Genomic DNA, 16,449 nt, shown 5'->3' on the forward strand with positions numbered 1-16,449 from the left:
GAATATTCAAAAATACACGTCTGTCTTTAAACCGTCCGAGAAAAGAACTGTTTTTTCATAAAGTTGTCAAATTTGATCATGCAGTCTTTTAGGGGTGAATGACTCATGTGGCAAAAGATGTTCAATTAAGCAATAAATGCTAAAGGTTCTGTAGATGAAATTGTGAAATAATCCACATCTGCTCATCCTTTTCTGTTGATTCAGGTAACTGAATGATACGATGAGCAGAATGTAGTAAAAAAATTTGTTAAAACACAAGATTTTTGGAATCCAAAGCTGTTCTACTGTTCAAACTGTTCAAAGTGTTGGTTTCAGAAGCAGGAAAGAGACTGGAAAAAGTCTCTCATGTGACTGAAAATACAAATGGAAAATCGAGTGGCTGAATTAGTCATTGTATTCCCTGTTCAAATGAATGTCACGTTACTTTTATTAGACTCAATTTTTATTCAACTCATGAGTGTGCAGGCTTGGCAACTCCAATTACATTACTTTGTCATATTTAAGCATACAGGCTTTTTCTAATCATCCCTTAAGTAAATAAAATCTCTCAGTACATTTTGGAAAATATATTTAAGGTATATTTTTTAAAGAAAGATTGAATTCTTCTATTTCATCACTGTATTAATAGAACAGTGAACAAAGAAAAAAGTAGAATTTTTCAGCAGTGTTAATTTCAGCCTCTTGTCCTCTTGGCATATATATTGTATTTACATTTTATGTTTCTTTAAACATATATTTTATGATAAAGCAAATATTGAGTATCTTAGATCTCCTAAATACACTGTTTCTGTATATTTTGATCAAGCTATTATATTTAGAGAGAAATGATTGTAGGAAAGCAGAGATCCATTATAGTTGCCAAACTATTTAATTCAGCTGTGGTCATTTACCTTCTTAAGAAAAGCTGTAGAGTCAAATCCTTTCATGAGGAGCTGATACGTAGCCATCGATCTAAAATTGAGCATCCAATCCATTGTAGGTAATGTGATTTTGAGACTATGGATTTAATAGATGGTGATTTTGGATAAGAGTATGAGTTTTAATAGATTGCCATTTTGGATAAGCTGCTTCCTTCACTGTTAGTTACTTTTCCTTCTGTCTTGTGACATTCAGTTAACTGTTTTTGAAAAAATACTTGTTAATTCCTTGCACGGACAGTTATGTATTCGTGCTTACACACAGTACTTAGTAGAAAGCTATATACAGCATAAAACAGTACACACTAGGAAGAAAAAGAATTTTATCTTGGTTAAGCTCTGGAACTTGACTTTTTAAAAATCATATTCTAAATATGGTTTTGTTACTTCATTTTAAATGTCAAACTTTATTATAAGGAATATTGTACTGTGCTGCCCAGTTACATTACTACATTCCGCAACCACCATGGGCAAGCAGAACTGAGAAACTGCAATTTTTTCAAACCATTATTGCAGTGGAAGAAAGAACCAAAATTGGTATGTAGACTGCAGTGTTTGGTCACAGAACCTCAGAAAGCTGAGTGTTCTGTGGAAATGTTGAAGGACATTCACAAGAGATTTCTACCATCGTTTTAGGCATGATGGAAAGCAATTGGAGAGTAAGACTATGTTGGGTAAAATGTCAAGATGTTGTTTAAGATAAGCCTTAGCTTTGAAAAAATAGTATTAATTGAGATTTTAAATGCTTCTTAATGGTCTGCTAATTTTTGGTGGCGAAATGAAGTAATTTATATTGATTTTTTTTTATTTCTGAAACTTACACTTTACTGGAAAAAAGTATGAATTTTTTTCTGGAAGAATTCCTGAAATTATTTTTAGTTTTTGGAAAGGAAAGCTGGAAAGGAAAAAATGAACTAAATCTACAGATGATAGTATAAGGACTAAATATAAAGCTTGTATGTAGTAGTTTCTTCGGAATGAAAACTTAATTCTCAGATACGTGCCTGATCTATTCATCTAAACTGGCATACAGTATGCTAATAGCCAGGAACATCTAAAGTTCCCAGAGCAAAGGAGACCTTCTAGTTTGATCTTCTCAGTGTTGCTAAGCCAGCACGGTCCCACTTCACTGCTGTTGGTTTCTGGTTTATGTTTTACACATATAGCTTTATAACATACAAAAGCAGATCTTTGAAACGATACTTAAATATTTTAGGTATGGATAGTCCATGTTTCTTTGTATAGTCGAAGTCCATCACAAAATATGAGATATGCTATAAAGTAATATAATTAGTCCATTAAACTACGTTGGATGCCTATGAAGTACACTGTCATTAGGCAAATGTAGGCTTTTTATAGTTGTCATAGTTTTATGTCAGATTGATAAGACTTTACTCTGCCACTCTTCCTATCTAACACCCTCCCCACCTTCCCCAATGCCCCAAAACATATCTCACTAGTGCATTAGTACCTCTTTCAATTTTGGGTAGAGGTACTAAATTCTAAAGAAATGATGGTGTTTGACAATTTCCCTGGCTTTGTCAAAATTGCAAATAATTTGCATTGCTGAAACTTGATGTAAGCGGAAGTTTTGCAAACAGTATATAGCCAGATGATTTGCTTCTATCATGAATTAGAAGTTTGGTTTTACTGACTTTTAATGTATTAATGTTTTTTCAAGGAATACAGAGGAGGCATGCCAAGAGTGTTTTGTATTCGTTTCTGCTTAAAGGAATTCATTGCCTTTTCTTTAACTACTGTTAAATTTTAATGTGACTGCTGTCCAGGGATTTCACTTGGTTCCCCTGTGAGGATGGGGATAGGAAATACGATTTTGATACTTCTGTTCATATAGATAAAATGGTGGCTTTGCCAAAGGGATTCTGTCATAAATATTGATTTTTAATACTACTGTGTATGTACTATTAATTCTTACATTTGTCAGGAACAGTAAAAATTTCTTTGAAATGAGTAGAAACCAGTTTATGGAGAAAAGATGGCTTCTTTTTCATGTTTTCCAGTGATTAAAAAAAGCTGTCCTAGCTGTTCTGTGGGAGGAAAAAATGTACAGAACAGCAGTGCTCCTTTCTATAGTACGGGCAATTGGTTATAAAAATCAGTGAACTCTCTCTGGCAGCTCCATTTCATTTATAATAATTCATAATAAACTAGTAAATGCATTGTATATTTTATAAAGCTAATGAAACCTTAGTAATTATTCTCCTTACAGCACTCTGAAATTTTTGGCTCTGGTCAAGAGTGCGATTTTGATGTGCAAACTGATGAAATCATTCTGTGCAAGTGAATTGCTTTCAACAATAGTGAGCTTAGCCCTTCTGCATCTTTTCAGTTCTGACTTGGTGACTAAAAGTCCATGTGCAGCAATATTGTCCTGCAATAATTGAAATTATCTTTCAGAACAGCAGACTGTCTTGCTATAAAACTGTGGTTTGTGGTGGGACCAACTACTATGTCATTGTAACAGAAGCATGGGATTTTTCTGTGCACGAAGTCTCAAGCTTTACAAGAAATGTCTGGCTCTTAATTTCAGTAAATGGCATGACACACTACATCCATTTTGAGCTTTTGACATACTAAACTGTTTTTGTTTAATGGATGATTTGCCATGGTGAGCAATGGACTCAGGTGACTTGATTAGGAAAACAAAACTTTCCCCTTTTGCAAAACATTCTACCAGTAAATTTACTTGTGGAGAAAGTTTGCATTATAGTACCTTGAGCTTCTTCCTCCGATGTTTCTTTGTTCCCATTTCTTTGTTGATATATGTCTGTTTTTTTAAACTTTGTTGCTCAGAATGTCTTTAATGCTAGCCAAGGAGTAAGGGATTTGGACTTTTTTTCATGGACTTCCAAAGCTTTACCCCCTAAGGTGAGTTAAATGACAGGAACAGTCACACTGTATCTCGTGTTTTCAGATTGTACCTTATGACTCAACTTTATGCTAAATATTCTTTGAAGTCTGTTTTACTTTGAATTATTTTTACAGGAAATAGCAGATTTGCATAGAATGCTGTATCTGTGTCTCTTCCTTTGGGATGAGAAAAAAATACCAGGGCAGATTATTGAATTTTCATTAATTCATAAGTAGCACTCTCCTTTTTTCAGCGAACCAAATTACAAATTCAGAGAGATGGCCTGGTAACATAATAAAGGCTCTCATTCTCTTTTTGATGCAGAATGTACTAGTAAAGTTTTTTCTGTCATTGGATGGTACGCATTAATTTGCAGCATCTAATAAGATGATATTTGTATGAGTAAAGCCACCAATATTTAATAAATACACAGCCCATTCTTAAACTTTTTTTAAAATTATACAATTATAGGAACAAATTATGTTATGTACAGTTAAGCAGTTTAAATTATCTACAGAAGTGCTTGTCTAAATCTCTTTGCAGCCCTGTAGTGATTTTGAGATCGAGTTTTTTTCATATGAACTTTGTAACGAAGATGACATTCAGTGTTGTACATATTGGTTTAGAGATTTAAAATCTTGTTTTTCCACTGAATCTTCTTCCCCAAAATAGCAAACTTCTTTATTGTTATATCAAGATCTAGACAATGTTTAAACTGTCTCTAAAACATATAGATTTTTTTTTTCCTTGAATTAGTTTACCTCAGCTTGCATTAACTTGCTTTGAAAGTTACATATTTACAGAACAGATTTTTTTTTTAATAAAGGCTTCTTGGAAAGACTGCTATATTACTCTGTACATAGTGCACAGACTTCATTACCAAAAAGCTGAAAATATGGTAATTAAAGAGATCAGAGGAAATTGCATTAATTAAAAAGGAAATAACATAAGCAGAAGTTTGGTTTAAAACTGATAAAAGAAAGTATTCTTTTACACAGCAGGAAGTGAACTCTTGGAGGGTGGTGTTACAGGAGATTGTGGAGGCAGAAAGTATCAGCACGTTCAGAAGAAATTAAACAAATTTATAGAAATCAGAGATAAATAAACACTAAAGAAAATAGGGTATACCCTCTAACATCCATAATAAAAAGATTTTAAATGCTGTTGGTATATAAGTGACAGACCACTAATAAAGACTTGTATGCTACTTCTAAACAGCATCTCCTGTTGCCATTGCTGAAGACAATATACTGGACTAGGTGAACACCGGCATAATCCCATAGGGCATTACTTAGTTCTTAACTTTCAGGTGTTCTTTTAAAAGCACCTGTGACTTGCATTATAAGCATAATAGAGCTTGCTCCTGCTTCTCACTTGCTTTCTTCTGATATAAATGTGTGTTACGTTACTCCCATCCCTCATATTTTTCTGTACAATAGCCTTTTTATTAAGCTATGGCTGGCTGAAAAATCTACACTAATATTTATCTTCTTTTAGTAACTACCAATTTTTCTTGGTAGGAAACTCAGAAACTGTTTTCTTATTTCAGATTTGGGTATATATTTCATCTGTAATTGGTACCAGGTGAAATAAATTTGCAGGCCATTTTTATTGTCGTAGTGAAAATAATAAATATGCACTAATATTTATATGTGCATTTAAGAATCTATGGTGTTGCTGTTACTCTTTGTCATAATTTTACCTTTACTTTAAATTAACAATATATTCTAAATGTGAAATCAAAAAAGAAGGATATCATTTGGAAAGAGATAATATTCAAATTCCCTTTATGTAGCCCCAGGCTCTTTCACAAAGTTTCACAAATACAGGAGGAGGAATGAGTGTGTATCCTGATAAATGTCAGTATGAAACAAAAAAAAGTGAAAAGTGAAAGCAGTTAGAGTAAATAATTTGTTTCTAATGGTAGATATGAGATACTCCTTTTATATAAACGGTTACGTTTATACCACTTTTGTTTCAAGAGTGATATGGTGACTTTTCAATTAATGTGCAATTTACTAGTAGTTAGTTTATCATTGCACGCTAAAATTAGCAATGTAACTAGTATCTCTTTTAGCTTTGAAATTTAGCTATTGTAGTCTTGAAGTAAGTATTTCTTATCTAAAGAGTTCAAAGGTATTATTAATAGGCTTTATTCTGTTCTGTTTTGTTTTGCCTTTTTTTTAATTTCTCAGGAATCTAGGTCTAATACTGATGATTTTTTCAAAGACCTAAATTCACACTGCCCACAGGAAGCAGTGATGCAAGAACAAGATATGCCATTCATTCGAGGTGGACCTGGAGTGTACAAGGTAGTGAAGACTGGCCCATCAGGTCACAACATCAGAAGCTGCCCTAACCTTAGAGGTATCCCAATTGGAATGTTAGTTCTGGGAAACAAAGTCAAGGCAGTGGGCGAGGTATGGATCCTTGTAGCTTCAGTTCATGTCTTCATAGATACCAGTATATAACAGTAGTAAACACAACAAAAGAATCTGCCCCTGTACAGGTTTGCTTTTCCAACCCTCATGATAAATACTAATCTTTGAACTTGGTTTATATTATAAATACTAATGCAATTGTGTCTTTTGCCTTTTAATGTGTGCATTGATTGGAATAATGTTAAAATTGTACTGCAGTTACATATGCTTGCTTATATATTTCTGTTACAGTATTTCTTATGAAATGATGTTTCTTGTTCTACTTTTATGTCATATTCTTTGAAAGAATTTTGTTTCATTGAAAAAATGTTTTTTTAGGACCTAACCAATTAACAAATTATTCTGTTTCTCTGTATTGATTGTATTCATTTGTTCAGTTGCTGAACTGTTGTTACTGTTCCCAGTTGTCCAGCTGTGGTGTTTTATGGTTAAGAAGGGCTTAAGGATGAAGTGTGTCATGCTATTTCCTAAATATAATGTCAGGAACAAAATTAGTACTTGTACAAACTTTTTATATGTAACTTGGTATTATAATTCTACTGTTGCAGCCACCAATAAAAAGGCATATTTTGGTGAATATCTCCTTCAAGTTTTTATTTAGGCTTGTTTGGATGTTCTAAAGTTGTGGTGTTGGTGTTTTGCTTCTTCTGAACATAAACGGGTCTAAGATTTTTGGAAATACTCCTGACTGTAAATGTGCCATAAATAGTTTTGGTCCTTCAATCTGCCTCAGTCTGTGGCCTTAATTTAAGAAACTTTTTTCTTTACATTTGCTTTGTAATATAAAGATTGGAATGAGTGTGTTTTTCAGATACTATAATAAGTTGCTGAAGCATGCTACTGAATTATCTGAAAAGTCAATAAATTGTGCTTTTTTATGTGTGTGCATCAGGTGACTAATTCAGAAGGTACGTGGGTGCAAATGGATAAGAACAGCATGGTAGAGTTCTGTGAAAGTGATGAAGGCGAGGCATGGTCGTTAGCTAGAGACAGAGGTGGAAACCAGTACCTGCGACACGAAGATGGCAAGTTGTTGTTTTGTTTTGTTTTTTTAAATTAATTTAGAAAAAATTAACCAATCTAAACAGGAGAAATAAATAAAGAAGGAACTGAGTTTTAAACAGGTATAACATTAATTTACACTTTTTCATTTGAGTTACTTTACACAGTTGGACTTCAAAGTTGTTTATAAACACTCTTTAAATGTTTTTTTAAAAGAACATTTAAAATATTACCCCATATTTTCTTCTGTACCAGTTATGGATCATAATTTTAACCGTCCTTCTTTTAGCTATGCGGATCATTTTTAAATAAGTAATTGTGCATTTTTGTTGGCTTTCTTTGGTCTATTTTTTGTCTTTATGAAAAGCAGAGCAGAATGAATTATTTATGTTCCTTTTGATATTCTTAAGTTTGTTAATTCTGTCACAGAGCATCCTATTAAAAACCTGTTAACGTGTTTTTTAACACTGTATTTAAAATTAACATCAAATTAGTTAATTATTCTAGTTAGCAAAGTATGATTGCATTCTCTTAAAATGCAGAATTTCTGACCTGATAATTCATGTTTAGATTGGGTAAGACCTAGAAATAATAAAAGAAAACATAAACAAAATGTTAGTACACAAAGTTTTTTATTGCTTCCCCTCCTCCCCCCGATCATCCTTCTTGTCGATCTCCTCTCAGACAGGCTCTCAGTAATGATATCTTTCTTTCACCCTGAATGTTTCATATGAGTATCTTGAGGTATTCTGAAACTGCTATTACCTTAACAGATAGTCCCAGCCCATCTGGATGAGTTCTCCTGTAAAAGATTATGGGCTACTTATTTTCCCTTAAAAGATGAGACAGGGAGTGATCTGTCAGTATTTATACTTCTGGAGGAGATCATCTATCCAACCTCCCTGTCAGTGCTGATTTAGCTAGATCAGGTCGCTCAGGTCCTTGTCTAGTCAAGTTCTATCTCCAGCCTCTCTGGACAACCTGTTCCAGTATTTGACTCACATTCATGGTGAAAAATTTTCCTAATACCTCATCACAGTTTCTCACGCTGCAACTTACTGTCTCTTGTCCTATCACCGTGAACCTCTGAGATGAGTCTGGCTTCATCTTCCATGAAGATTAGGTAGTCAAAGGGAGCAATAAGATCTCGCTTTAGCTTTCTCTTTTTAAGACTGAACAAACCCAGATCTCTCAGCCTCTCCTTAGATGTTGAGTGCTCTACTGCCCTGACTGTCTTGGTGGCCTCCACTGAACTCATTTCAGTATGTCTTCTGATGGGGAGCCTGAAACTGCACACAGCATCCCAGCTGTCCAGTGTGTCCCTCTTGTCTTTCCAATGTCTAGTAAAAATTACTATGGATCTTCATTAGCATGATTTTGTTACAGGTTTTAAACATAAAACAATCTGTGGGGTATTAAGTCTTCCGTCTTTTTATTTTTAGAGCATGAGCTCTAAAGAAGAGAGATGTGCTTTTCTTTCTGAAGAGAATTGAGTAGAGTGGTAGAGTGCTATCTGTGGAAAAAATATATCGCTCCTTTGCCTTGTGACTCATCTTTCCAATGTAAATCAGTTACTAAGAAGGTCTAATTCTGAAGTGATGTGTTTTTTTTACAGAGCAAATCCTTCTAGATCAAAATGTTCAGACTCCTCCCCCAAGTCCTTTTTCAATACAAGCTTTCAGTAAGGGGACAAGCTGTAGTAATGGACAAGGGTTTGATTATGGCCTTGGAAATAACAAAGGTATGTTTTTACACTCAGATTTTAAAAAATTATGTTTTTCTTAACTTTGCTTATATTTTTGTTACTCATTTCCTACTCTTTTAGGCACCATCAGATGTTCTCCAAAAGACATAAGCAGTAATGCAATGAATTGCAAGGTGTTTTACAAAACATGTAGTTTAATGTTGTAACTGCTTTTTTCTCTGCTTTAATTTCGTTCAGTCTCAGTACTCTGTATAAAAATGATCAACAAAGATCTGTAAGTTATAGTTGAGGCTTTCTATAGTGGTAGTCACAAAACTATAATGCAGAAATGAAAAACAAACTTGTAAAACAAGATATGAAAATTATTGGATTTAGAAAGCATGGGTTTTAAAATGATCAGAAACATTTGTAAACACTTCTCACCTGTCTTGACATTTTTTAAGTGCCTTTAATGGGATGACAAGATAAAAGATACCATTTGAGATTTAAGTTGTAATACTGAAGTTACTTTTCAATCACATAGATACCAGTTACAAATGCTGGGAAATAAACAAAATCTTTTTGATTTTACTGACATAAAATAATTGTTTCTTTTAATCATGGTTTATTTTGTTGGCAAGTTGTAAATATATATAAGCCGTCACAATAAACTCAAACTGCATGTCTTCTGTTCATTCATTGATTAGATCTAGAAGATTTAATAATGTAGAAGGGACTTTTGCTGAGGCAGATGTCCTGGCAAAATATTACTGAAATAGGAGCTTTGTTATTCTACTCTTACATCACTGTACTCTGTCCATGCCACTATGAACATCGGCCTAAGATGTGCTATGTGTTTTAAACACCAGCATATATTCTTAGTGGTCTCCTAAATAAAATAACTTGATTTAAGACTTGTTTTAAAGGAGAAGAGATGAGGGAAAAAATATTCCTAAATGTAAATGTTCTAGTCTGTTGTTTTCATAACATGAAATAGTTTTATATCATTTCATAGTGTTTTACTGCATAAAGAAGCAGTTCATACTTGTCCATGCATTGCTATAGGAAAACTTTTTTTTTTTTTTTGGGACAATGGCTGGAAAAGTTGAAGTGTTTTCCTTTTATTTTATAGGGCTTTTTATACAGAACTGCTTTTCCCAGTTCAGCCATACTCATTTCAAAGTAATGGTTGAATCACAAAAGTGGAAGTATTTAAGATGTTCAGTGTGTGAGGCAGTAGCACAGCTTGTCTGTCAATGTCAACTGTGTAATAGTGCAAAATTATTATCTATTCCTTTTCTGCAGAAGCATATTAGGAAAAGAATTTTTTTCCTGTGTTGTCCAAAGACAAAATCTTGGAGATCAGTATGCTATATTAACAGACATTCTAGTTTCTGAAGACATTGTGATTCTTTTTACTATATCCTATCTTAAGCAGTTTCTAAGGTGTTTCTTTGGGATATTACAGTTACAGAAACTTTGGAAGTTACTCCTGGCATTGAATTCCATATTATTTTATACGCATTATTCTCTCGACATACCCTCAAGCTGTGATGTTTAGTATGAGTGAGCAGCTCAGCTAGATGATTTTATTCATTCCATGCGGTGTAATACCTTCTCAATTGCCAAAGAGTGCAGAGTTGTTGTATTGAAAGAATAATGCTATTACTTTCCCAAAAATAGAATTCTTCAGCTGTATCATTACTCTATATACAGTCTTTTTGCGTTCTCAGGTCTAAGAAGCTTTGAGTTTTGTGGAAAATTAAAAAACTGAAGCTCAAGCACAATCTGTTAGGGGAATTTCTGAATGAAGCAGTTCTTTTGGAGGTGCTTGTTTGTCAAAAGAACGTCTGTAGGGATGCACTACTTTCAATGAAAATTCAGTCACCATCTATGAGCGTTTCAAACTGCTTGTCAAACTTAAAGATCCCCATGTAATAGGTCTGTGTTTACAGTATTTCCTGTGATGCAGAAGACATAACTCCCACAATCATTCTGTTTGATTTAGCTATGTCTTCTCTATTCCAGCCTTCTACATTGCAGGCAAGTCTTTAATATCCCTTGTGAATGGCCCTACCCCCCTCCATATTTAATTACTGTGGGCACATAACTTTCAACCTCTTCTCAGATGTTATTCCTTTTAAAATAATACTCATTTTAGGAAATAGGCCCGTTGTATGTAAGAATAATAGTGCTTTGTCAAACATGTCAATCACTTCTGGGTTATTAAGGTAGGAACTATTGCTGCCCAAGTACTGATTCCAATATTTTTTAGGTATACTACTTCCAAAACAGTGGAATAAAATTGATTTATTGATACCTGTAGATGATTGTTTAGAAAGGCATTCCAGCTATTTTCTCGTATTTTTCTCCTCTCAATTTTGAAACCAAAATATCGAGAAAATAAATGCAAAATTTAATGTTGGAGTTCTTGGGTAATACAGAGTTCCATGCACCCACTGGCTTTTCTCTAATTCCGTGAAAGGACAATTGATAAACACCCAAAAATGTTGTAAATTCAGTGAGTTGTAAATTCTGTATTAGCTGCTAATTTTTTTTTACTTGGATTTCTATAATGCTGTCAAAATTATACGAATTTGCAGAATAAAGTGATGCTGTTAGGATTTGATTGGTGATGGTTCAAATCTGAGACGCTCTCAAACTCTTGGTGTCTCTCAGCTCATATTACTAAGTATACTTCAAGTTACAACATAGTGTGATAAACTCTGCCTTCTTACTTTAGGCTTCATGTATTTCAAATGCTCACATAGAGTTTTTTGAGAATTGGCATTCAGAAATGGAAACTCTATTTTTAACATGCTAGTTTTTTGAAGGCCTTCATTTGCCTCACAACAAATGTATGTAGTTCTTCAGAAAACCAGTTCCAGTTCCTAAGTGGTACTTATTTTTTTTAAATTATCTTCAATCTGATCTTGAAAAACAGCATGACAGAATACTTTTAGAGATATTTGCAAAAATGAGCAAATATTTACCAAAGCCTTGGCACAGAAATACACTTGCCAAAGCCTAAATACATGTTATCTTTCTTTCCCTTCTCATCAGTTTTTCTAATCTTTTTCTGCATGTTCTGTTGCATGTGTGTATTATTGTAAATGCTAGGGATTTCTGTTTTTAATTTGGCTGCTCTTAATTTTTTAGCAAGGTGAATATAAATCTCTATTTTGAAATGTTTTAAATAATTGCAGTAAAATATCCATGATTTTTAAAAACCCTTCTAGTACTTTTCAGTAATTTTACTGCCATGCATGGAGTGAGATTTTTATGTTTAGCCACAACCAGAGTGGTATGTGGCTAAATAACATTTATGAGCTTTCTCTATTATCATCATTTAAACTTTAATTGAGCACCATTTTACTCTGCCTTTCTGGAGAATGACAAGTAACAGGTTGTAGTTTTGACTGTTTTGCCCACTACAGGTGACCAACTGAGTGCCATACTGAATTCCATTCAGTCACGGCCAAATCTCCCAGCTCCTTCCATCTTTGATCAAGCTGCAAAACCTCCCTCTTCCCTAGTCCACAGTCCATTTGTGTTCGGACAGCCCCTTTCCTTCCAGCAGCCTCAGCCACAGCTTCAGAGTAAGTTTGTCAGCCTTACCTGCCTCATCAGTCCATTTCTGCAGCTTTGACATTGCTGTTCTCAGTTGCTTACCAGCTACTAATCATCCCTCAGTGCACCTTTCTGGTTTTGCTTTAAGTTTTTCATGATTCAGAAGCATGTGAGGTAATGCTCCTAAAGAAGTATATTTGTTCAACTTTGGTTTCTATATTGACAATATTTTGCTTTTGTATGTGTTCTGCAGTGTAGATAAGTCACGAAAGTGCATTTCTAATATTGTATGCAACTCTGGGTTTATAATTAAGGTAAATATTTTATATGGTATAAAATGTTGATAATTCTTTTAACATCAAAAATGTAAATTCATAGTTATTAAATTTTCTTACCTCCTAAATTCCTATTTTTGTCATCACTCCTAACTTTAGGGATGTAGCTGGACAGTGGGAACAACTTGGCACTACTCATAAGAAAGGCTTTGCTAGTCTTCTGTTAGATGCTCATAGGATTCGCATGGACATGAAAGTTTGCACCTAGAGGTCAATAGCAGTTAACAAGATTACTGATGAGAGGAAAGGAAACTGTTTAGTTTTTGATTAATGAAAAATAAAAGCTCAGCATTCATGATGGATAGCAGATATTGCAGTAAATTCTTCCTTATATACAGAACAGGTATAGCATGGGTCCCAGGAATACTAGCCTTCTCCTGTCTCCCATAAACTGTCCTTCAGAAGTGCCTCAGTTCTTTCTTGGGGACCTTGTTGGTCAGTTCAGTCTCTATGTCTATGCAGTCCTGGATGTATCCAGCTCAGCTTATTGAAGTGTCAGTGAAGTGCTTCCTGTGAGAACTAGATTAAAATCTGTAATTCACTTTTATAAAGACTATCAGAAATATTCTGACAGTGATATTCTGTACTTATGCTCAACTTAAACCAACGTCCTGAAAGCAGAATATTCCAAAACCTACTCAGATAAAACTACTGATTGCCAGTGGCATCAGCACACCGTCATTGAGAATTTGTCAATTGTATATTCTTTCCCATCAGTTTCAGTTTTCTTCTCTTGTTCAGACTAGTAAAGTCAGAGTTTCTTATTCAACTTTGCATCAAAAATAACCCTAATTGTCTTATTTCAAACTTCAGATTATTTGTCCTGTCTGTATTGTATGAAAAGAAAAGCTGTCAACATTTTTTATTGGCTGCCCAACAAGATCTTGCTCAATGGATTTGCCTATCCAACAGATGCAGATAAATTGTATTCAGTAAGCTACATCCATGGTTTGTGTTTTAATAAGGAACCCTGATTCAGAAGGAAGCCTTTTTTGTCAGATAGGAGTAGTCTACCAAATAAAATACTAATGAAACTGGAAAAATTTTTCAAGTTTGTGTCTGATTTGGGATCTTAGCTTAGTATAAGATCTCAACCGATATGGTTATTTGCCCTTCCAGCAGGGCAAAAATCATCAGCCAGAACTGGTATACTGTTGCACTAACTGTGATTTGATACAAGGACTTTCTTCCAAACAGTTTATTATCTAATTTAAGATTAGATAATCTAATTAGATTAGGCACTTTATAGCCTCCTGTCATCAAACATGTAATTAAATGTTAAATCCATTAAACAACATATCCCAAGGCTCCATATCAAGTCACTTGGATTTTTGCCCTAGACACGCTTAGTTTTAGTTTCAAATTATGTGCTCTGTCCCTGGGTGCTTCCTGCAGTAAAGTTAGATCTAAAAATTAAAATGAATGTTTATAGTCAATAACTGCTACATTTAAGGGACTAATGATAGTCTAATAGTTGAAAGAAGTTGTGCCAGCCTAGATTTCCATGGCTGCAGAAGTTATATACTAAATACCAGTTTTGATTGAAAGTCTGGCTAAATAGTTTAGTCTACCACTTACATTTTCTGTTCTTCCTCAGATATCTGTCCTCCTGGGGAGAAATTTTATTTGCAAGCATGGTTCTGAGGAAAGTTAGGATCATGCTGAATGTCCTCTAGAATTATTTCCTTGATTTAGGTTTTTATAATAGGAAGAAAAATGTTGGTCTTATTATAAAACATATTCTGTGCCAGTGACAGATTGTAGGGTTTTTTTAGAAGAGTTTGTAGCTAGCTGTTCTTTCTGAGGAATGATTTCTGTGCTTGGGGTTTGGCTTGGTTTCCAAATTCGTTTGGGGAAGAGGGAGAGGGCTTGTCACAACCTTTTATCTTCTGATAGAGTGTCTGGTTTGTTTGTTTGTTTGTTTTTTGCGGAAATACTACAGTTTTGGACAACGATTTCCTCAGATATAATGCTTGAAAAATTGAGAGGTGTCTCTGTTACTCTTTTCACATCATAGAGGGTAAACTAACAAGAGTCCTGTGTGTTTTGTCAAAGAATTTGTTACAGAAGGGGTATTATAAAAAAGAAAGGGGAACTGTGTTACTCAGTTTTGTGTTATTTGCTAGAACTCTATGAAGAGCTGATTGTTCTGTCCTACTTAATTCCATTGCTAATTTTCACACTTGGTCACACAAGGGAAAAAAGCCAAGAGATGGTTTTATTTTTTATGGGGACAGACAAAATTAAGATGCTCTTGTCATGTATTTTAGTTCCTTGTCAGTCTTTTATGCAGCTAAAAGTCCAAAAAAGCTAGAGGAGGTGGCATAACCTACCTGGAGTTCAGGAACAGCTGTATTGACTTGGAATCCTAGCAAGGATTTTTTTCCCGAAAGAGCACAAGTTTATGTGTGTTTCTTCCTTGATTATTTCAACAAAACAGTCTGTAATTACTCCAGCCTGAGTATGTTTGCTTCTGAGAAGTTTGTAAGATCACCAGTAACAGATTTGCTCAAGACTGCAACCTCTCATAGCTGCAAAATTATTACTAGTTGCTTGATTAATTTGTCTCTGAACTTTGTGAAGAACACAGAAGACTCAAATTTCTGCTTGGATTCTGAGTATAGGTGAAGTGTGGAAACCTAGAGGGTCAAGGAAGATCTTGTTTTTCAACCTTCAGCAACGTGTGCTGGGTCATAAAACTCCTTAGACGTGACAGGTCAGGGAGGCAGGATCTTGCTATACTGTCCAGCATCAGTTATCAAAATTTCACAATTGGCTGTTGAACTCTCAACTTGGGGAGGAAAGTTTGAGACTTAGCAGTCACCAACGTTAGACCTTTATGCCATGTTTCCTCACATCTGAGTTGCTATTGCAAATGAAGAACAGATTTATAGTCTGAAGAGGCTTTGGACCGCCCGTGTAAGCCTCATTTGTCACATTCTCCCTCTTCCACTGCAGCTCACTGAGCAGCTGCACAGCACAGTTACTGCTTCTTGACCCATCTCAGACCAGGCAGAAGCTGCAGTGCTGAGCTGCTGTTCAATATGTCCATAGTGTCCTGTCAGGCTCCTTCCTTGCCCATCCATGCTGCAGAAGCTGCAATCCAGCATTATGGTCCCACAGTATATGATCAGCCCCTACCATTCATGTGAGGAGTTCCTTGTCCCTTTAGTATCGTGCTACCACTTTCTTTTTTCGTTTTGTTCCTTTCCTTTCTAGGTGCTAGTTACAGAGCATTTAGAACCACTGGCTTTGCCTGCAGTGCTTCTGTCCGCATTTCCTGAACTGTGGAGGGGGCACAAAAGAACAGTACACATACGGAGCACATAATCCTTCTCGGTAGTATTTCAGTAAAATGAAGGGAGAGAATATTCCTAACGGAGCACACTGATCTCTTCCATATCATGCTGAAATTACTTGTCATGCAAGGCAGCCAGAGAGTATTGGTTTAACTGTTTTTTCAGATGCTGCGTATTGCCAAAGCATCATTGCTGAAAATTTGATCTAGTAAGTTAAATGGTTTCATACCCTAGGCTTTACAGATCTGATAATCAAAGATACGTACGAAGCATACATTTGTCCAGGTCAATCCAAAACCATCCCTGGGGGACTGGTATGGTAAAGTTTG

At 34.8% G+C, this 16,449-nt stretch overlaps 1 protein-coding gene across 1 annotated transcript in view; it reads left to right on the forward strand.

Annotated features, from left to right (window-relative positions):
* LOC104072385 (E3 ubiquitin-protein ligase MYCBP2-like) overlaps positions 1-16,449 on the forward strand; it is a gene marked incomplete at its 3' end in the record, with an annotated part of 94,714 nt that overhangs the window by 63,715 nt on the left and 14,550 nt on the right. Inside the window, 5 exon segments of the mRNA XM_009584370.1 lie at positions 3,732-3,806; positions 5,985-6,209; positions 7,123-7,255; positions 8,848-8,973; positions 12,354-12,515. Of these exon segments, the coding sequence (XP_009582665.1) occupies positions 3,732-3,806; positions 5,985-6,209; positions 7,123-7,255; positions 8,848-8,973; positions 12,354-12,515 (721 nt within the window).

The sequence above is a fragment of the Fulmarus glacialis genome, unplaced genomic scaffold, assembly GCF_000690835.1.
Source record: "Fulmarus glacialis isolate BGI_N327 unplaced genomic scaffold, ASM69083v1 scaffold35708, whole genome shotgun sequence".
Classification (NCBI taxonomy): domain Eukaryota; kingdom Metazoa; phylum Chordata; class Aves; order Procellariiformes; family Procellariidae; genus Fulmarus; species Fulmarus glacialis.